The sequence below is a fragment of the Peromyscus eremicus genome, chromosome 1, assembly GCF_949786415.1.
Source record: "Peromyscus eremicus chromosome 1, PerEre_H2_v1, whole genome shotgun sequence".
Lineage (NCBI taxonomy): Eukaryota > Metazoa > Chordata > Mammalia > Rodentia > Cricetidae > Peromyscus > Peromyscus eremicus.
In genome coordinates, this window is record NC_081416.1 from 86,086,315 (window position 1) to 86,108,024 (window position 21,710).

The 21,710-nt window shown below is 47.3% G+C and overlaps 1 protein-coding gene across 2 annotated transcripts in view; it reads left to right on the top strand.

Moving 5' to 3' along the window:
- Plekha7 (pleckstrin homology domain containing A7) overlaps window positions 1–21,710 on the top strand; it is a 191,768-nt gene that overhangs the window by 120,017 nt on the left and 50,041 nt on the right. For both annotated transcript variants that reach the window (XM_059268390.1, XM_059268399.1), the window contains exons 4-9: window positions 2,308–2,394; window positions 11,503–11,614; window positions 12,313–12,417; window positions 15,791–15,863; window positions 16,912–17,012; window positions 20,930–21,105. In XM_059268390.1, the coding sequence (XP_059124373.1) occupies window positions 2,308–2,394; window positions 11,503–11,614; window positions 12,313–12,417; window positions 15,791–15,863; window positions 16,912–17,012; window positions 20,930–21,105 (654 nt within the window). The remainder of the gene's footprint in view (window positions 1–2,307; window positions 2,395–11,502; window positions 11,615–12,312; window positions 12,418–15,790; window positions 15,864–16,911; window positions 17,013–20,929; window positions 21,106–21,710) is intronic.

Here is a 21,710-nt window from a genome sequence, read left to right on the forward strand (position 1 = left end):
CCGGGCTGCTGCCTGCCAGATGAGGTCATAGGATCCTGTGGGCTGGTTCAAGAATAGGAACGGGAATTGAGAGGCCAGCTGTTCTGGGATGACTGAAGGTTTGTTAGGGGTGGTTCTCTGCGGCTGGGTCAGTTAGCAAGCAGCCTGGTCTGATGGCTTGTTAGGACCTGGGCCGCTCTAGCTACCGGTGCTAAGGTTACATCACTGAGCACCAGGACAGAGTAAAGAAAGTCTTGGGCTTTTAGTGATTGTCTTCCTAACCTGTGTGCTGTGCTGATGTTGATACGCTAATCTCCAGAGAGGCTCAGTGCTCAATTAGGGGGTGAAGCTAACATCTTAACATCACTAAACTGAGATGACCTATTGGCTGTGACAGCAAAAAGTCTCTTCACTGCCTGTGTTAAGAGCTTTTAAAAAGGGCCCCATACCCTTGGATTTAGTAATTTTACTTCAGAGGCTTTAACTCAAGGAAATAATTTGAACTGGGGCAAAGGGGCATCAATGCTCAAAGTTGCTGATTATAATGGGAGGGGACCCCTAAAATATCCAGCATTAGAAGAGTATCGGAGTCTAAACAGAAGTACCACGGAGTCGGGGAGTAGGGATGCTTTTGTTGCCCTGGGTCCCTGCATCCACAGCAACGCCTCACACACAGGCAGTGTATTTTGAAGTTGTATGAAAAGGATTATGTCCATATGTTAGACTTACTCAGTAATTCAGATGAAGGAAGGTATCTGCATCAAAGTGTTTCTCCTGTGGGAGTTAGATGTAGTAAAAACAAACCACGATGGAAACCTTTACTTTGTACATTGACTTGAAGATCTTTTAAAAAAGAAAGTTAATATCAAATATAAAAACTGAAAGAGCAACATTTTTTGTTTTTGTTTTAAAAGATTTATTTATTTATTTTATGCACATTAGTGTTCTGTCTGCATGTGCGCCTTTATGCCAGAAGAGGGCATCAGATCCCACCATAGATGGTTGTGAGCCACTGTGTAGTTGCTGGGAATTGAACTCAGAATCTCTAGGAGAGCAGCCATTGCTCTTAACTGCTGAGCTTTCTCTCCAACCTGCAACATATTTTTATATGTAGAAAGTCTCTGCCGACATGGGCTCAGCAGTTAAGGGCACTTGCCACTACTCCTGATGACCTGAGTTCAATCTCTAGGACTCATCCACAAGGTAGGAGAGAAGTGACTCCCGAAAGTTGCACTCTGACCTGCACTTGTGTGCCCTGGCACACACATGTGCTCTCACCCACCCACCTATAAACAAACAAATGTAGTAACAAAAATTCTTTAAAAAAAAATACCATTTTTTAAAAATAGAAGGCAAAAAATAAATCCCAAACTACCTTGGAAAGAGATTTCCACACATAATGATGCCACAGGTGCTTTTTGTTAGTTTGTTTCTAGATTTTATAAAAATCTGAAAGCAAGTATGATTTTGTGCTTGGGAAATTCTTTTTAAATCCATCATACTCTCTTTTGAAAAAGGAAATTCGTTTATTTGCTTATTTGTGAAACAACCCAGCAGCCTCCAGAGCCAGCTCGGCATCTTTTGAAGCTCCGGGCAGTCTTTGTCAACACACAAAACACCTACACACCACCGAGTCTGTCAGCTTGGCTGGGAAGCAGCCCCTCCTGACTTCAAAAGGGTGGTAGAAGGCCTGGGTGTTGGAACCGGCAGGTCGTGTTGCAGAGACATGCCCATACGTTTATTATCCCTTCAGTGAACTGAAGACATTTGGTGCAGCGAGGAGAATTTTAAGAAGATAGGATTTGCTGGGTGGGTGGTGAATTCTTGGGATTCTTTCCCTGGCATCAGTGTGGGGAAGCTGTTGAGAGTGTCGCCTCTCTGCCTTCTTTCTTGTATCAGCTTGTACTATCTTAAAGATACTTTTTCTCCTTAGTGTTTCAGTGTATTAGAACTTGATGTCTTTAAGATATTGTATTTTCCTGGACGTGGTAACACATAACTGTAATCCCACTATGTGCAAGGCAGAGATAGAATTGTCCAAAGTTTAAGGTCAGCCTAGTCTACACAAAAATTCTAGGGCAGCCAAAGATATGTGGCTATACCCTGTTTCAAAAAAACAAAACTATTGGACACTTAGGAGTCAGAGGCTGGGGATCTGTATGAGTTTGAGGCCAGCCTGGGCTACATGTGTAGTGAGTTCCAGGCCAGCCATGTTCTTCCTTCCCTGAGGAATGTTTGATGACCTGGGTCCCTCCCTAGGCACACTGATCTCTTGGTGTCCTTGTTGTCCCCTCATTCACATGACTTCTCATCTCTCTGTCTCCCTAGCCACAACCAGCAGACCACAACCTTCAGACATCCTGTGACTGGGCACTTTTCTCCAGAAAACAGTGAATTCATTCTTCAGGAGGAGGAGTAAGTATCTCTTTATGTTTTTACTTAGGCAGAGTTTGAGGACTTGGAGACATAAACTCAAAGCACAACTTGCTTTGCTATTTGTTTCTGCTGTTCTGGTTTGTTTGCTTGCTTTGTGGTCAGGTAGAGGGTGTTGGAGTGGATTGGTTGATTCAAAGTGAGAGGAGTTTTATTTCTCCATCTTCGCATGTCTGGTGAGAGGATGTGGGTGTGGAGAGATGCTGCGGGATGTGCTGTGGTGGTAATCATAGCCTCTTAAAAATCCCCTTTCTTCTGAGACATCACCTTGCACACTAGCTGTGCTCTGAATGGACTTCTCATCCGGTGGGAAGGTGTTAGAGGTGAGATTGGGTGCCAAGGCTACCTTCAGAAATAACCAGGTTTTTGTCCATGAACAAGTATTTGGGTAGAGATAGTGGATAATAACAGAAAAGTTTACTAAGGAAGAAAAGCTTTTCCAAGTGTGGAAACAGGCCAGAGCTGGAAACAGATCAAAGGCTCCATGGCAGATGCTGTGCAGAGGATTGGGCTAGTATATTTTAGTATGGTGGGCTTTGGGTCAATGGATAGCTCACTTTTTTTTTTTTTTGCATGTCAACCTTGATAGAGAGGATTTCCAGTCTTTCTTTCATATGCTAATTTTGACTAATTTCCATCCTACTCTCTTGCTACAATTGTATGTAAACCTTACCTCTAAAGGCATCAAGTAGGAATACAAAGCTGGGGTCTACAGGAGAGGAAGCAGATCTTTGCCCAGCTCAGTGGTCTTCAGGGAGAAAACTCTAGTCTGTACTCCTTGTGCTAACTGAGCGGGCTACATCGCTGTTGTGTAGAGATTCTAGCTAGAGTTGACCTGTAGTAATGTTAGGCTTGCTTCAAAGACACCAAGCCTCCTCTGCTGTCTTTCTGTAGGAACCTTCTCCAGCACTGTGTTACAGGGCCTCATCGCTCATGACCAATCATCTGGCTGCCCTTCTGAAGCCTCTTTCTGATGCTCACTGAATGTCTTTAATATCAGTGGGTGTCTGGCCCTTTGTGGCTGTCCTACTTTTATTTCTGTTGCTGTGATAAAATATCCTGACAGAAAAGTAACCTAGTGGGGGAAGGGGTTTATTTCAGTTTATAATTCCAGGTTACAGTCTGTCGTTATGGGGAAATCAAGTCAAGCAGCTAGTCATAGCACATATATTCAAGAGCAGAGATAAAATAATGTGTGCATGATTGTTTGCTTGCTTGCTTATGCTCAGCTTGATTTTTCCACCCTTAATACGATTCAGGACCTCCTGCCTAGAGGATGGTGCTGCCCACAGTGGGCTGGGTCTTCTTATAGTAGTTAACTTAATAAAGACAGTCCCCAATAGACACACCTGCAGGCTAACCCGATGTAGACAACTCCACATGTAGACTCTCCTGGCAGGCAAGGCAGGCGAGTTGTGTCAAGTTGACCATTAAAGCTAACCATCACAGTAGCTAACAGGTCTACCTACACACAAGGGACTTGGAAGATCTAGGAATGTGATTTCCATATCTGATCTTCAAGCACAGGCACATGCTTTCTTCTCCTCAGTGCGGGTGCCTCTACAGCTTTGGGGAAGAGAGAAGCATTCCTGAGCAGTGACGGCAGCTGACGGCAGCTGACTGTACACCAATCCCCAGACTGTGCTAAGCATTTCATGTGGAGGTGGGGCCTGGGTTAAGAGAGAGTGCACTTGCTTTGGAAGTTCAGAAACCCACTATTGTGCTGAGCAACCAGCTGCAAGGCATGTGGGCTACCTTGGGGGTCCTCACCCAGGGGACCCTTACTTGGCCTGCCCTTCCCTGTGCCCAGTGAGTTTCATCTGTCCTCCCATTCCCACTTGTGTATTTGGAAAGAAAACACTGGCTGGAATTGCCGGTAATGTTGTGAGTGGTGTTTGAAGACAGCTCTAAGAGAGATCTGAGCTTGCTGAAGGTAGGCGGTCTCTTACTGAACTTCGGCCCCTTTGCAGAAGAGGCTTTATTTAACCGGTTTCAGGGCAAAACTCTGCTGAAGCTGGTGAGGATTGTGGGCTTAGGTGGGAATCTCCTGCTGCTAGGCAATTCTGTCTCCTGCTCTTCCTGCAGCTACATGTTGGTAAAAGCTGGCAGCCAGAGATAAGAGTGAGTGAACATGGGGAGAAGGCACTCCCCCTTCAGGAGGCCAGCCTGCACTCATCCTCGGGGTTCTGGGCTGTCAGAGTCTCATATGTTGCCATCAGTTGCTGGTAGAACCAGCACCTTGTCTCCAGACATTGATAGTCTTGGGCTAGCTTTGCCTGTTGCATTTGGTTGCCATGGCAGCAGAAAAGATGAGGAGAAATGCGAACACCTGGCAAGCAGATGCAGAAACTTGACTGGTTTTCCTCTCCGGATTTTCAGACAGCATTTGTGACAGTCACAGGTAAGGGGAGAGACATGGGAATGGGGGCCCTTAGTTTGCTCAGGGCCTAGTGGCAGTTTTTGGTGTGGATGTTTTGAAGGGCATTGTCAATTGGGAATGCAGTTATTGCCCATGTCTGCGGCTCTTCTCTGCTGGCCAAATATGCAGTCGTGGTGGCTTTGCTGTGTGGAAGGGAGGCTGTTGCTCAAATACAGAATCTCGTTTCTTCCCGTGACTTCTCTAGTCCTTTCTTTCCCCTCTCTACACCCCGGGAATTGCTCTGATTGCCATTTAACAAATGCTGTAGTCGGATAAGAAGGGTGGCTGCTTGGTAGATCAGGCAGGAGCAGCAGGCAGGTTGGAAGGGGGCAGATTAGAATGGGAGCATCTCAGAGGTCCATGTCTGCCTCTCATCCTGCACAGACAGTCTGGAGAGGGGAAGAGACTAGCCCACGGCAGTCCAGCTTGGGGACTCTGATGCCAAGTTCAGGACAATGCTCTGATTGAGGGATGAGGGCACAACTGTCAGAGCTGTCTTTATGCCAGGTGAGGGGGTGCTGTTTGGGCTCTTTTCCAGCCTGTGTTTAAGGAATTGAGGGGGACGGGGAAAGCGCGTAGTGAGCTGTAGTGGAATGAAGCTGCAGTTGCTGCATGAAATCCCATGTCAGACAGCCTCCCCCAGGGTGATGGGAGTTGACAGTAAGCGTTGGCAGTGTTTCTTCATCTGGGAAGTGCAGTATGAAGGTGTGTCTGCCTGCTTGGGGCAACAACTCATTTTCTCTCCCTCCCTGCCCCCCTCCTTTCTTTCCCTATCCCCCACCCCGTCATCTTCGTTGTAGATTGTGCTCCTCAAATGTGTGCTTGTGTTTACAAGTGTACCCACTCTTGCATGCAGTCCCCCATTCACAGCTATCACTCAACTGAGTTCCCTTGTCTTTGGAATCCTTGAGAACAGAGTCTGAAGTTGGGGTTCCATTTATCTAGAAATTCATGGGATAACATGAAATGAGGTGGTTTTGTTTTGTTTTGTTTCAGTGCTGGGGATCAAATTGAGGGTCTCGTCCACATTAGACAAGTACACAACCACCCAGCCATATCCCTAGGCCAATAGAGTTCTGTTTCCTCCTAACGGGCTGATGTCCAGCCATTACCTTGACCACTAGAAGGGAATCCTGCCATAGTTTCTATACTTTGACTAAAAAAAAGTCGCAGGTGATGCGTTGCTAAGAAACCATTGTGGTCTGAGCTAATCATTTGGCATCTTGAGCTTTCTGGAGAGAAATGGCTTGGTAGTAAAAATAAACTGTAGGTGGGATTTAGGTTCCGGGTCTCCAGCGGTGACACAGGAATTGTGCCGATCTTACAGTACCTCCTGATTCTCAGAAGGTCGTCTCAATGCACAAGCTGCCTTGTGAAGAGAGGTGATTTTTCACCCCATTTAAAATGGAAACTGAGGCCCAGAGAGCTGACTTGTGGAAGAGTCAAAACACGTCAGAGCTCAGCTGAAATCTAGTCATCTCTGCTCTTGCACTTTCTGCCACCCCAGGTCCCCTGGTTTGGGGGTTGGCCTCGGGGCTGTTATAGCCAAGGTCTATGTCTCACTGACCTTGGGACTTGGCACTTGGGATCTCTTTATGGCAGACCCCATCCAGTTCATTGCTTTTAACTTAATTTTAATTTTGTTTGGTTTGGTTTTGTTTTCGGGACAGGGTTTCTCTGTGTAGTCCTGGCTGTCCAGGAAATCACTTTGTAGACCAAGTTGGCCTTGAACTCACAGACATCTGCCTGCCTCTGCCTCCTGAGTGCTGGGATTAAAGGTGTGCGCCACCACCACACAGCTTGATTTTCATTTTTACAGTACTAGGGATTGAACCCAGGTTTTCATGTGTGTTGGGCAAGCACTTCACCACCGAGCTACATCGAGTCCCCTTTAACTGTTTAAGATGGACTCTCACTAAGTTGCCCAGGCTTGCCAGGAACTCACCCTACAGCTTTGAACTTTCAATTCCCCTGCCTCAGACTCCCGAGTAAGCACAGGTTTTAGAACATAGCTGATGTTTTCAGCAAGTCATTAATTTCTCTGGGGCTGAATGTTCTTATCTTCAAAGCACGAGTGATAAAACCGACTGCATAGCCCAGAGAATTCGGGGAAAGCTCCTGGCACTTAGCTGTTCATGACACACTGCCTTGTTCCCCTGCTTGCTGTACTTAGTGTACCTGTCCCTCGGGCTTGGTTGACCTGTCTGTAGTGACTTGCAGAAGGACAGGGTTCTGCTGTGATGATATGCCAGTGCTCAGAGCAAATGGCTTCCATATTTATGAGGGTTCTTGCTCTGCCCATCAGGGTATGTACACTTTGTCTGGAGGCAGAGAAGGTCACTTCTTTGGGGTAGAATCCAGCCCTTTCCCAATGGGGCTTCTCCTGGCTGATTCTGTCTACTCTTCATTTCTTTTGTTTGCTTCTGACAGGAGGCAGCTGAGCTCAAAGTTTAGCTCACTGTTTTGAACTTCAGCCCACACCCCTGCAGCAAAATAATCTGCATTCATGTAGCTTAAGTGAGGGAAAGGGAGGTCTTTGTTTCAACCATCCCACTGTACTGGGAATCCAGACAGCACAGAAACCCAACAAGCAGGCTTAGAGTGAATAGGTCTTATTTAAGGACAGTAAGAGTCTGAGCATGCAGGTTCTGTGGTCTCCTTTGTAGGATGCCGTGTGCCTGAGGGCATGCTGATGGGGAACTGTATGTCTTCTGGGGACATTTCTTGGGTGAAACTTACTAGTGGAGTATATCCAGGCTGAGGACTTGAGGACAGATCAGTATGTCCGCCTAGCCATACTCTTCAGTGGGGAGCATGCCTGTCCAGTGAGCCTAGCTGAAGCAAATGGACCAGAACTCCTCTGTTGAATGACACCTTGTTCACTCATTCTGGGTTTTCTGGTTTATCTATTCAGGAGGCTTCATAAATACATCATGGGTGCCCCTATGCTTAAATCAATGGGGTTAAACTACTCTAGAAGCTTTCATGAGTGCCAACTTTTAATCCAACTGAGAAAATTGTTTTGATACTTTCTCATGTCTATTTTTGATATGAAATGGGTTACTAATTGTGATTCTAGTAAATAACTTGTGGTCATTTCCATAGTCATCGTTCAGTATGACCCATGGTGAGGGGATCTAGCAAACATCCTCTGAAGGCCAGCCTTGTCTTGGATGTGTGTGTCTTGTTCTTTCAGAGAGCTGGGTCAGGCTGCATATAACACTGAAGGCTGTTGATTGAATGGGGATCTTTCCTGCAATGTTAGTAGTCAACATAGTCACCTCTCTATGGCAAATTTGGGGTTTTCCTTTCCTCCCCTGCCTCTCACTGTTTCTTAGAGGTCAGCGTTGTGTCTATAACCAGTCTTTCTCCAAACAAGATCTCTCTATAGCTGGCTCCTTCAGCAGGAGCTCTGTCCTCCTTTCACCAAACCTGTGACCAAGTTTTGTCTTTCTCCTCATGCTATTGGCTAAGAGAACTCCCAGCCAGCTAGCACCCATAGCCAGGGGTAAAGGTAAGATGGCCAGACTAAGGCTAAGAAATGGCAAAGTGCTGTAGCACAAATCTTAAAAGGTCTTATTAATAAAAAAACAAACCTGGAGCCAGGTACTGGGGTCAACGCTGGAAGATCAGAGAAGCAGAACAAGCCACAGCTTCCTCACCTCGCAATTCCTCAGCTGATCCTGTTTCCTCAGACTGGAAGCCTCTGTGTCCTTATCCAAATGGATCTCAACTGAACTGCTTCTCGAAAGCCTGAAAGTTTAACCGACCCTAGTTCCTGGTCCTCACGCCTTTTATACCTTTCTGCTTCCTGCCATCGCTTCCTGAGATTAAAGGCCTGAGTCACCATGCCTGACTATTTCCAGTGTGGCTGTGAACTCACAGAGATCCAGACAGATCTCTGCCTCTGGAATGCTAGGATTAAAGGCGTGTGTGCCACCATTTTCTGGCCTCTATACCTAGTGGCTGTTCTGTTCTCTGACCCCAGTTAAGTTTATTAGGGTGCATAATATTTTGGGGAACACAATATCACCACAAAGTGCTCGCTCATTCTAGGTTTCTTGGGCCAGCCACAAATCCATATAGTCTTTTTCTTTGTCCTGTAGAGAGGGCAGGAGGGAGCTGTCAATAAAGACTGTCATGTTTATTTAAGATGATTTGGATAATTTAAAAGTGATGGGGCACTCAGGAGGCAGAGTCATGTGGGTCTCTGTGAGTTTGAGGACAGCCAGGGCAGTTACACAGAGAAACCCTGTCTCCACCCTTCCCCTCCAAAAAAAAGTGATGGGGAAAATGTTTATATTAAAGTGTATGAGTGTGTGTACATGTTTTTGTTTTTTGTTTTTGTTTTTTCTGAGAGAAGGTTTCACTATGTGGCTCTAGCTGTCCTGGAACTCACCATATAGACCCTGCTGGCTTTGAATTCACAGAGATCCACCTGCCTCTGCCTCCTGAGTGCTGGGATTAAAGGTGTGTGTCACTGTATCTTGAATGTTAAAATAGTTTAAAACATTGGGTATAAATAAGATCATGAACACATCACAGATACAGAGAAAAAAAAAACAAGCAAACAAACAAAACAATGCCCCCAAAATCAAAGCAATCATATCAGAAAGGACAGGCATAAATAAATGTTAAAATATATTTGCTCTGGGTAGCAGGACTATGGGGGATCCCCCTTCTCCCTTCACCATTCAGCTATTTTTTGTATTTTCTTTAATATCCTACAATGTTTCTATTAGTATCTCAAAGGAAAATCAATTGAACTTAAGTCACAGATAAACCTTTTGTGAGATCGGCGCTTATATCTTGAATTTGTGTGTGTGTCTGTGTGTCTGTGTAGGTCAGAGGACAGCTAGTAGGAATTGGTTCTCTCTTTTACCATGTATGTCCCAGGTATTGAACTCAGGTCCTTAGACTTGGAAACAAGCACCTTTATCCTGTCTCACCTACCCGCTGGGTCTTAGATTTCAGTGGAGAGATATAACCACCCTAACAGGCAACCCAAGAGTTTTCCTTCCTTGTCCCTCTCTCTGGAAAGCTGGGCAGGAGCAGGTCCTGGGAAGATAGTTGGTTGTCCTGCTTAGAAGCAAGATAGGACAAGATAGCCTCACAGAGCCTCTTCCCAACCCCAAACTGTGATTTTGCTACCCTAGCCTCTGCCAAGGGAGAGGCCAAGCCTGGGGACATTCCCCATCTGAGCAGGGAGCAGTAACAACATTTTGGCTGGGATGGAAGCCGTGGGCAGGGCTCCTGGATGAGCCTGGCTGATATGGAGTCAGCCAGCTTGCCTGGTCTGCCACTGCTGAGCATCTCATGGGGCTGACCCACTGGGAAGCTGATGCCTGCTACAGAGGAGGCGGCATAGCAGCCACACACTTCTGCAGAGAAGTCCTCTCCTGGGGCAGTCTTGGTGTGGTGACCCAGAGCACTACAAGGATCCATGTCCTTTGAGCAATGGTAGTACCTGAAGGGAGCATGGTATCTCTAGGTGAAGACTAGAATTTTTCCATCACACCCTGTAAAAGTAAGTGATGTGAGACATTTTGAGTACTTTTCTTTTCAGCTTCGTCTGGCCTGAATCTTCTAACTCCATCTTTTCAGGGTCCCAGCTAAGTCCTCTGAAGTAATTTTTCTTAACTCCTGAAGCAGGAAGCCTCAATATATTTTTTGTAGTCTGCGTGCTAATCACCTGCCTGGATCCTGCTGCCTATTGGAGCAGCAGACGAAATGCAGCCAAGGAACACCATGGTTTCTGCTTCCTGCTCAGGGACAGCCTATAGACTGTGGAGCCGGCAGGGTCTTGACATCATGCATCATACTGTTCAAGGATAGGTATTGAGCTTGGATGGAGTCATTGACACTTTTGTGTAGGAAAGACTGGTACAGATATGGGTTTCTTGTAAGGCGGGTGAGAAGGATGTTCTTCCACATCTCTTTAGAGTAGTACACCAAGCTCTGGTCCTCCCAGAGCCTCTCGGCAGGAAGTCCATGTGGCTGGGATGCTGATGGGGAAGCACTAGGGTTCCTTACAGTGGTCTCACGTATACTTCATGACTCCCTGCTATCCAGTCATGGTACTGGGGGTTAATATCTCCAGTGGCTCTATTTTGGGGCAAATGGAGTGTTCCCAGAATAGGACTCTTTGTTGAGTAGTCTATTTTGGGAGGCAAGCCCCACTGGCGTTTATGTAAGCATTCTCTGTGTATATCTGGGGGTGTGGATATGTGCGCAAGTGATTTCTTGTTACTAATTATAAACAGCTTCTTTTGGGAGTCGGGGAAGTGGAGGTGTATGTGTGTAGGGTATGATGACTCTCTCCTTCTGTTAAGAGTATTGTGTGCCTTGAGCAGTTGCCAGGGACACCCTAGTAGGAGAATGAGTGTGGGCACCTTAGGACCACAGACAGTGAATGCGGTGCGCACCCTTTTCTGGAATGTCTGGCTGTGCTGCTGGTGTGTCCATCTGCTATCTTTTGGTTCCCTGAAGCACAGGGACAGGTGGGTTTTGTGGCCTCTGTCTACAATCTGGGAGCAGACAGCCTCCAAAAAATGGGACCTGAGTTGTTCTGAGGCCAAGCAACCAGCTCCAGCTTGGGACAGGTCATAGACTGGACTTCCCACTCCGCAGCTGGGCACATACTCACTGGATTCCCCTGCACCTCCCTGCAGACCACACCCACACATGTCGAAGCAAGAGAGAAACCAAAGACCGTCCAGCATGGTCAGTGAGACATCCACGGCTGGGACCACGTCCACCCTGGAGGCCAAGCCTGGACCCAAGGTGAGCCCCTGGTCACTGGGTTCTTCCTGTCCCTTCTATATTTTTCCAAGCCCTTTTGTAACCAGAAGTCCATTTGATTATCACAGCTTTGTGGGGTATACCTATAAGAAATGCTCCCCTAAAATTACAGATCAGGAAATGAAGCCCAAGAGAGGTTGTGGCCCTTGTCCAAGGAAACAGGTGGTTGCTGATAGACCAAGACTGGTGTCTAGCTCCTTGAGTGCATTCTTCACTGTCCTGGCATGTACTCAGAAAGTAACACCTCAGTTCACGTGGGCATGGTGTTAGATCCTGGTAGGTTTCAGCGACAGACAGGCTTGAGGAAGGGAAATGTCCAGAAATTTTTGTTCAAAATGTAGGATCTCTGACTTAGACAGGTAAACCAGATTGATGGACCAAGTATTGGGTACTGACAAAGTCAGGGACTGAAAAGTGGCTTCATTCCGGAATGCCAAGGCAGCAGGTCTTAACGTTAATGGGAAAATCCCTTAACTTCTCTCTGTGTGAACCAGTTGAGAAGTTTGCTGTATCCGGGGCTTGCTGTTTGACTGGGAGGGATGCTGTGACCAAGGGCCCGCGGTGAGAGAAGGTGCTGTCACTTAAAGGATGCCAGAGACCACCAACAGCCCTCCTAACGCACAAGCATGTGTGTGCCCCTCTAAGTCCCTGCTGCTAGAACCGAGGCTTGCTTTTTCTAGATCATCAAGTCCAGCAGTAAAGTGCACAGCTTTGGGAAGAGAGACCAGGCCATTCGGAGGAACCTCAATGTCCCGGTGGTGGTGAGGGGCTGGCTGCACAAGCAGGTGAGGAGGCTGAGGTGGGAGTGAGGTGGGAGAATGGATCTTGCTTGCTTCTCTTTCCTTCAGCCCGGGGAAGCTGTGAATAGCTAGAGAAACTTCTTGTTCCCGAATTTGTTTGGGGCAGGTGGGCTCTGCCCACTGTGCCCAATGACCTGTTCATTGTTTATGAGTGAGCTGTTTGCTCAAGGGTTGCAGCTTCTCTCCCCAAAACCACTTCACCACTTTGGCCCCTGGTGCTCTTGGTGACCTGGGGTTGGTCAATGGGGTGTGGGGTGATGGAGATGAAGGAGAGAGGGCTGTGTTTTGGAGCCCAGGCCATAGTGGGAGTGGATGAGTCGGTCGGCCAGCACCTGTCTTCCTAGTGCTAGTGCCTTTGTTACCGTTTGGCTACAAATGGTATCTTTTCCTCGCCTGGGATGTATGGCTAGCTCCCTAGTGTGTGGAAATCCAAATCTGCCAAGTTCACCACTTGCTCCTTGCTCCACCCTCTCTCCAGCCACTTTTCCTGGATGTTAGTAATAAGGAGCCATCACTTACCTCTCAGGTGTGCGGGGAAGAGACCTCAGCACCATCACCTACTCCTTCTGTTCCCACGTCTGTTTAGCCCGTCTCTTGAGGCTATCCTTCATCTTCATTACCCCGATACCACCCTCATTGCTTTGTCTCTGGTCTTCCAGCCAGCTCCGAGCTCCTAAGTCCAGAACTATGTCTCCTTGGCCCCTTCCTTTTCTCCTTGCCATTTCTTCATTCATTTACTCCTCATGTCTGTGCCATGTTTTGTGGGGCTCACACAGCATGTGTGAAGAGACAAATAGGTTCCCTGAGGAACTCATCACATGCAGAGGGAAACAAAGAAGCCATCTTTCACATCACACTGTCACCCATCCCCAGTCTGTCACCTACCACCATCTACAAAAGCCAGTCAAACTCCAGGAGGAATGAAGCCCACTTGAGAGCGTTTGTGAGGAGGGCTTTGCATTTTACACTGTATAGGAGGGGTTCCAGAGGCCCCTTCTTGTGGAAGAGAAGTTCCAGATCCTGTCCTCTGCCTCTGGTCACATGTCTCCTTTCATAGCTCTGGTCTTTTTACTTGCATGTCTCTCTCTCTGAGTAATTCTCCAATCTGGCTTGCCCTGTTAAATAAGGACACTGGTTGGAAATGTGGCAGGAGAGGGAAAGGACTGTGAATAATTCTTCCCACCTCCCACCCTTTTGCTGCTCTGCTTCCATGATGGGTCTGTTCAGAGCATTGCAGACTCCTAGCAGAAGGAAGATCTGTGTTTGCACAGCCCAGGAAGCTTCCCCCAGAAAGTGGCATTTGAACCATATATGGAGGATAGCTAAAAGCCTACCAGTAAAAGGGAAGCAAATGCTATCTAGACTGTAGAAATCATTTGCCAGTTTGCACGTTATAAAACTGACCATCAGATGACAACATCAAGTTAATTTGGTTTTGGTACTTTAGTATGCGTTGGGGGATGGGAATGCATGGCAAACAAGCTTCATGTCATGTTTAGGGTTGGAAACTGTTCTTCTATTTTATTTCAAGCCTATCAAAAACTTCTGAGTAGGAAAAGACTTTATTTTTATGTGTATGAATATTTTGCTTGCATGTATGTATGTGTACCATGCTCATGGTGATCATGGCCAGAAAAGGGCATCTCATCCCTTGTAACTGGAGTACAGACATTGTGAGCTGTCACGTGATTCTGAGACCTGAACCTATGTCCCCTGCAGGAGCAGCAAGTGCTCTTGACCACTAAGCTATCTTTCCAGCTTCAAGGAAAGATGTTTAACCAGCTAAACCCAACTCTGAGAGTCTCCTAGGCATTGGAGAAACTGGCATCTAACATTGCTATTTTCCTTGTGACCAAGTTTTTTTGTTTGTTTGTTTTCTACTTCTGTTATGAGAAAATTTGATTGCAAAGAGAATTCACACCTTTACATTGTCTGGAAAGAAAACAACAAAACCAGTCCTGTGGTAGAGAATGGAATTGGTTAGCTGAGAGCTTTATTTCAATTACCTAACTTAAAATTATTCAATACTATGTAAATTCACTTTCTAATCAGAATGAATGAAGATATTTTATGGCCTAGATCCTAAAACAAAACCAAAACACTTCATTTTTAATAGTTATCAGTAGTTAACTTCTATTTTTGAACTTTCCTTTCTAGAAGTAAATGGGTTATAATAATTTGTTCCTAGGAGACCAGAAAACCTTACTTCCTGCGATAAACCATCAGTGAGTTGAAGTTAATGTCTATTTAAAGAGTAGCTATTCAGTAAGATAGTCATTGAAAGAGGGAGGAAATCTAAGCCATCAGTTAGTCTAAGTTTAATGTCCTGGTCAAAGAGTAGCTATTCAATAAGATGTTCATTGGTTTATTGAAAGAGGGAGAGAATATGGGGACCAGATTTGTGGCTCAGTTGGTGGATTGCATGCAGGGCAAGCACAAGTCCTAGACTGGATCACAGGACCACGTAAACCACGTGTGGTGTGAACAGCACACCTATAATCCCAACACTCGGCAGGTGGAAGTGAAGGATTAGAAGTTCAACGTCATCCTCAGCTATGTAGTGCATTTGAGGCCAGCCTGGGCTACATGAGACCATCTCATTACAAACAAAATAAAAGAGAGCAAAAGAAAAATGAAAGAGGCGTGGTGGCACATGTCTTTAATCCCAGCACTCAGGAAGCAGAAGCAAGTGGATCTGAGTCTGAGGCCAGCTTGATCTACAGAATGAGTTCCTAGACAGCCAGGGTTACACAGGGAAACCCTGCCGAGAGAGAGAGAGAGAGAGAGAGAGAGAGAGAGAGAGAGAGAGAGAGAGAGAGAGAGAGAGAGAGCTGAAAAATTGGCTCACTGGGTAAGAGCAGAGGACCTGAGGTCAGTTCTTAGCACCCATATCAGTGACTCACAATGGCCTATAACTCTAGCTCCAGGGGATCTGACACCCTCTTCTGGCCCCTGTGGATGGACACATACATACACATGCACACACAGATGGGGGTGTTAAATACATTTAAATGTGTAAATTTATTTTAAGTGCATGGGCATCTTTCCTGCATGTATATTTGTGCACCATGTGCATGCCTGGTACTTGTGGAGACGAGAAAAGGATATTAGATCCCCTGAAACTCCAATTACAGGTGGTTGTGAGTTGCCATCTGGGTTCTAGAAATTGAGCCTAGGTCCTCTGGAAGAGCAATTGGTACTCTTAACTGCTGAGCCATCTCTCTAGCCCCAAAAATCAATCTTAAAAAAAAAAAAAAGTAACAATGTAAAGGAGTGGCTGTGGGCAGGCGTGGCTCCGGGAGCGGTTTTACATGAGTGGAGGGGTGGAGTGCCCTGACTGATTCTCTGTGCTTTGCAGGACAGCTCCGGGATGAGGCTGTGGAAAAGACGGTGGTTTGTGCTCGCTGATTACTGTTTGTTTTATTATAAAGGTGAGCTGGAGTCTCAGAGCACCAAGAGTTCTTTGTGCTAGAGAGACTGGTGAGGGAGTCCAAATGGGAGCTTTCTCAGATCTCGTTGCTGGAGCAGTGGCCTGAGCTAACTGTTGCCTAGCAAGAATGTTCTCTGGTGTGTATGGCTGGTGACTTCAGCTTTACCCATCTAGGCCCCAGAAGTTCAAGTTGTTGAATTCAAGTAAGAGTCAGTTATGGTCTCGAGACCCAGAGTCACATGGGTTTTGCCCCACTTGGACGTAGGTTACCTTGGAGGCCCCTGGAGAGCTGGAGGCAGTGGAAACACCCTCTCTGGGTTTCTCCTGTGGCACTGGACAGGGCACTTGAGCATTTATGGAGGTCTGTATAAAGCCAGGGACTAGGCAGTGTGGAATCTCAAAATACAGAAGAGAAGGACAAGTGTAGACTCTGCTGAGTGCTTTTGAAGACACCGAAGTCCATAGGTTCTTCAGGGGAAATAGCAAGTGCTTGTCTTTGGGAATTCTGGGAAGATGTTTTAGAAGACTTAGGATTTGTATTTGACTTTTAAGGGTGGGTAGTGCTTTGTCTTCGTGGGAGCAGAAGACACACTTGAGGAAAGTTCTAGATGCAGAAGGAGGTGGAAGGACAGACACATCTGTGTGGGCTGGATGAAGCTTGCATAGGGATTATCCTAGGAGATGAGACTGAAGAGGTGGGAGAGGGCCAGATGCAAGGGCTGTCACAAAAGGGCGGGGACATGGGGCTTAATGTTGTGTCTGGTGGAGAGGCATGTGTGTCTCGAGTGGAAGAGCAGCAGGGCTAATTCTGTCACTCTGCAGTGATGGGTGGCTGGTGAATGAAGGTGGAGGAAGGGTAGAACAGAAGTACTGCTCTCGTGCTTTCTCTGCCCTCGGGGAAAGTGCCCATGGGCCTCAACTTCTGTGGTCCCGTTAGTGCAGAGGTGCTGGAAAGCATTTGGTACAAGGGAAGGAGACAGTGCAGGCTGCAGAGATGCGGCCTGGACAGGATTCCCAGATGTTGTTCTCATGTGTTTTTCCATCCAAAGACAGCCGAGAAGAAGCAGTTCTCGGGAGCATCCCTCTACCCAGCTACGTCATCTCCCCTGTGGCCCCGGAGGATCGCATAAGCCGCAAGTATTCCTTTAAGGTATTGTCCTTCCTCAGTCAGTCAGTCATCTTAAGAAACAGTGTTCTCAGGAACACCTTCATGGACGCAGCTCCCTTGGGGGAGTGGGAAAGGAAGTTAGGAGGCTCAGGATAACAAGGTGTAAGTGACTTAAGAATAAAATTATGGCCAAGCATGGTGGGCCCACACCTGTCATCCTGGTATCCAGGAGAAAGAGGCAGGCACTCTGTGAGTGAAGGCCAGCCTGGTCTGGTCTACATAGCCTATTGATGTACTGTAGCCACTATCTTTTTTTTTTTTTTTTTTCCGAGACAGGGTTTCTCTGTGTAGCTTTGCGCCTTTCCTAGAACTCACTCTGTAGCCCATGTTGGCCTCGAACTCACAGAGATCCGCCTGCCTCTGCCTCCCAAGTGCTGGGATTAAAGGTGTGCACCACTACTGCCCAGCTTTTTTTTTTTTTTTTTTAATTTTTCTTTTAAAAAAAAGGTCATCACCCCAGCCATGAAGTTCAGCCCCTTCTATTCTGTAGCTCAGGAACTGCTCTGAAATCATTTTGTTCAATGGCTTCTAAGTCTTCCCCTTTCTGTTGCTGTGATAGACACCATGACCAGAAGCAAGTTACGGAGGAAAGGGTTTGTTTTGGGTTACAGTTCCAGAGGGATGAGTTCATCGGGGCAGGGAGGTGTGACAGGCAGGGCCGCAGAAGTGGAAGCCGAGAGCTCACATTTAAACTGTGAGCACAAACCAGAGAGGGGGACCTGGCAGAAGCTCCAGGTTTTTAATCTCAAAGCCCACCCCCAGGAGCTTTCTTCCTCCAGCAAGGCTGCACCACCTGAACCTCATCAGACAGCAGCACTTAGGAGCTGAGTGTTCAAATACCGGAACCCATGGGGGATGCTTTTCATTCAAACTGCCACATTGGGGTTGAGTATCACTGGGGGTAAATCACTGGGGACCAGGAGAGACAGCCTGTGGAGTGGCTGTGTGCAGTTTACTTTCACACTTCATGGTTGGGTGTGAGGTAGATGCCCATGTGTCCTCACTCCTCCTCTGTACTTCAGCCAGTGGTCTTTCCAAGATCTGATCACATCCTTTTGCAGCCCCAGCTTGGTTCCCTCAGTAGCTTTTCATTGATCTTTAACTGAACACAAACCCCTAATGTGACCTGCAAGGCCTGAGGACCCCGCCCTGGCAGCATGTACTACCCTTCCCTTTGCTCCCCTGAGGCGGCCATGCTGGCCTCACCTGTGAAGGTGTACACTAAGTGATTTTGCTTTTTGGGGTCTGAGAGTCTTTTCCTCTTATCCAGGAGTTGCCTGTCAGGAGGAAGGCAGCTTGAATGTCTATTCTCACATGAGTCCAGGTCAGGTGTCCTCCTCTCTCACTGTCCTCCTTATTGTCTGAGACAGGGTCGTGTGTGTGTGTGTGTGTGTGTGTGTGTGTGTGTGTGTGTGTGTGTGTGTGAATGTGTGTATATGGTGGCTACAGTAAGTATGCACGTGTCCACATCCAGAGGCCAGAGCAGGACCACAGGTGTCTTCCTCTCTCCATATTGTTTGAGACAGGGTCTCTCACTGAACCAGAAGTGCACCATTTTGACCAGGGTAGTGTCTAGTGAGCTCTGGGGATCCACTTGTCTCTTCCCCCCAATGCCGGACAGTGGGGTTATAGATAGAGCCATGTGTGGCTTTCTGTGGGTTCTAGGCATTCAGGTCCTCATGCCTGCAGAACAAGTGTTTTGCCCACCGAGCCATCTCTGCAGCCCCTGAACCTCTTGATAGCACCTATCAGTTCGACAATGATAGTTACACTGCAGCACTCATCCACGGGCGTTTGTGAGTGATGTTTGTGAGTGGCCGTGGCCTCATGTAAGGCTGTCCCTCTGCCTTCTAGTACAGTGCTTCCCACATGGTAAACACTCAATAGATGGCGAATTATTGTGGGGGAAGTACACTTGAGAATCTGTCAGTCAGTTGGTGGCCTTTGCATGCTCCTTTATTACCCATGTAGGTTCTTGTTGTCCTGAAATCTGATCTTGGGGTTTGAGGAGGGAAGATCTGGGCTTCCTTCTTAGTATCGTGTTAGCACAGCCGTGTTCTGGGGCAGGTTGTTTCTGAGGTAGATGCTCCCTCACTCTCATCCTAGTTTCCTTCCGGTGTAGTCTGGTTTCTGTTCAGTCACATAAAGTTGCCTTATAGGGTTGTGCTAGCTGAGGAACGTGGAGCTGAGAGGAAGGGACCATCCCCAGAGCCTCTTGCTGGACCACGGATGCCTCCTCAGGCACAGAGCACTTTGAGTTTAGGTCACTGGGCCAGATTCAAAGGAACTTGTATCTTCATTACCCTTACAGTCAGAGCATCTGATTGCCTCAGCACAGGCAGACTACAGCTGAGAACCTGGTCTTCAGGTGAGCAGCTAGGCACAAGCCTGCTGGCGGCGACTAGAGAACAAGGCTCTGTGCTCGTGCATGACTCCTGTGGTGGCTGCATGCTTGAAGTGTGTCCTAGGCTAATTGCTGGACAAGGCTGGCTCTCAGGATGCTTGTAGCGCAGGGACTTGCTCTTTTGAACAGCTGCACTGGAGACCTTGCTGCATTTGCATCGGATGGGCTAGTGACTACCCCAGAACCCTCTGTGGTGTGCAGAGACTCTTGGCCTCATGGTCCAGGAGAACCTATCTAAGGAATTCTGCTGGTACATGGGAGGGCGTGCACGAGTCTCTTCTTGTTCTTATTGCTGTAGCTCCTGCTTGCTAAAACAGAGGGGACCGAAAGGACACCTAAGACATTCAAAGTGGGGACATGAGGTTTCTTCTGCCACTGTGGAGACCTTGGCTGCAGGCAAAGTCTGCCCAGTCTCCCTAAGCACAGTTAGGTAGACTCAGACGTATTAATGGGAGAAATAGGCCCATAGTTAATGTGCACTGTGGGACGTGGATGTCGAGTGTGGGGAGAAGTAAATGCTGAAGGCTTCTCTGGGAGGATTTGTCCATCCATACTGAAAACATGCCACTCCCCAGCTTATAAGTGTTTCCTCTGACTGGTCACTGGTAGGGTCTGCCTAGATTCCATTACAGAATTACCTGCATTTTTGTATAGGGCCTGTGAGCATTACACAGAGAAGCCTGGGCTGGGAGTTAGACCAAGGTTCCAACCCTTCACTCACATTCATTCATTCAGCCAGTAGTGAGCACATACCATATGCTGGGCTGGGTATATGGTGGTGAGCAAAACAGGAAGTTTCCTTTTCATGTGAAGTTTGTAAAAGAAGCAGTGTCTGGTGATGGTAAGTGCTCTAAAGAACCTCTTCCCGATGTGTCATGTGGGAGAGTTACCGAGTCCTTCAGATCCATTTGCCTCACCTGCAAAACAGGTCTGTCCTAGCCTCTCCAGGCTGCTGGGACTAAAAATTGACTAAATTGTGGGCAGGAGCCACAAGATGGGCACTTTCACGATTTTCCCTTTTCTACAGCATCTTCCTGTGTAGATGGGGTGAGATTTTTAACTGTAAGGTTAAGAGGCAGGCCGCTGCCTTCTCAGGCTCAGGATATAGTGGTGTTTCCAGCTGGAAGCCCTCAGACTCACTGCTCTTTCTAGGCTTCCCACAGTGGATAGCCTTGAGGGGCCAAATGCACCAGCACTGCAGAATTCCAGTCAGATGTTGGTCAGCTCTGCCCAGATCCACCGTGTCTTTAAAAGACAGTAGCTGCTGCTTTAGGCACTCATCACATTTCATGCCAGTCGAAGCCCAGGAAACTGAGCCACTTCTGTCTTGGAGTCTGGCAATCTAAGAACGTGGCATCTGGGCTGTGACAGTTTTCAGATGTGAAGACAAACTGGCCGCCACTGGGGCTTCATCTAGCGGGAACATAGCCGAAGTTCCCCCTCTTTCTTGCCCCCAGAGAGAAGGTGTGCTAACCTGTCTGTCCTCCTGCTACAGGCTGTGCACACAGGAATGAGGGCGCTCATCTACAGCACCACCACAGCGGGCTCCCAGGCTGAGCACTCGGGCATGAGAACGTACTACTTCAGTGCTGACACCCTGGAGGACATGAACGCCTGGGTCAGGGCCATGAACCAGGCTGCACAGGTGCTGTCTCGGTCGTCACTGAAGAGGTCAGTTCTGGTGGAGGGTTCCCAGGGCGGGGGCTAGAAAAATTCCATAGAGCTTCAATTCTGCTCTTCATGCTGTATTCAGGATGGCCATCTCTCTCAAGTACATTCTAGAACAAGTGCTTCTAGGAGAGTGTACAAGTGCTAACACATGTAGCTCACCAGGCTGGAAGCTCCTCTAGCCAGCATCTGATGCCTTGGTGCCTGTGCCATGGCAGCTTAGGATACACATCCATGGAGTCTGGCATATGTGTGTTCTCAGATTTTCTTATTTGTGGTAGAAGGGATAGAGATATTCCAAATCACATTCCCAGGTAATCTCTGTTAGGTTAACTGATATCCTTTAAAATAACTTTCTGTTTATGGCATAGATGTATACAGATATATGCAGGTTTCTTTCTTACCTTTAAAAAATCATTTTATTTGTTTGTTTATTTATTGATTTATTTAGTGTGTGTGTATGTGTGTGTGTACTGATGCCATGGCACCACTTTGGAGGTCAGAGGACAACTTTTGGAAGTTTGTTCTCTCCTTCCATGATGTGCATCCCAGGAATTGAACTCAGGTTGTCAGGATTGGTAACAAGCACCATACCCATTGGACCATCT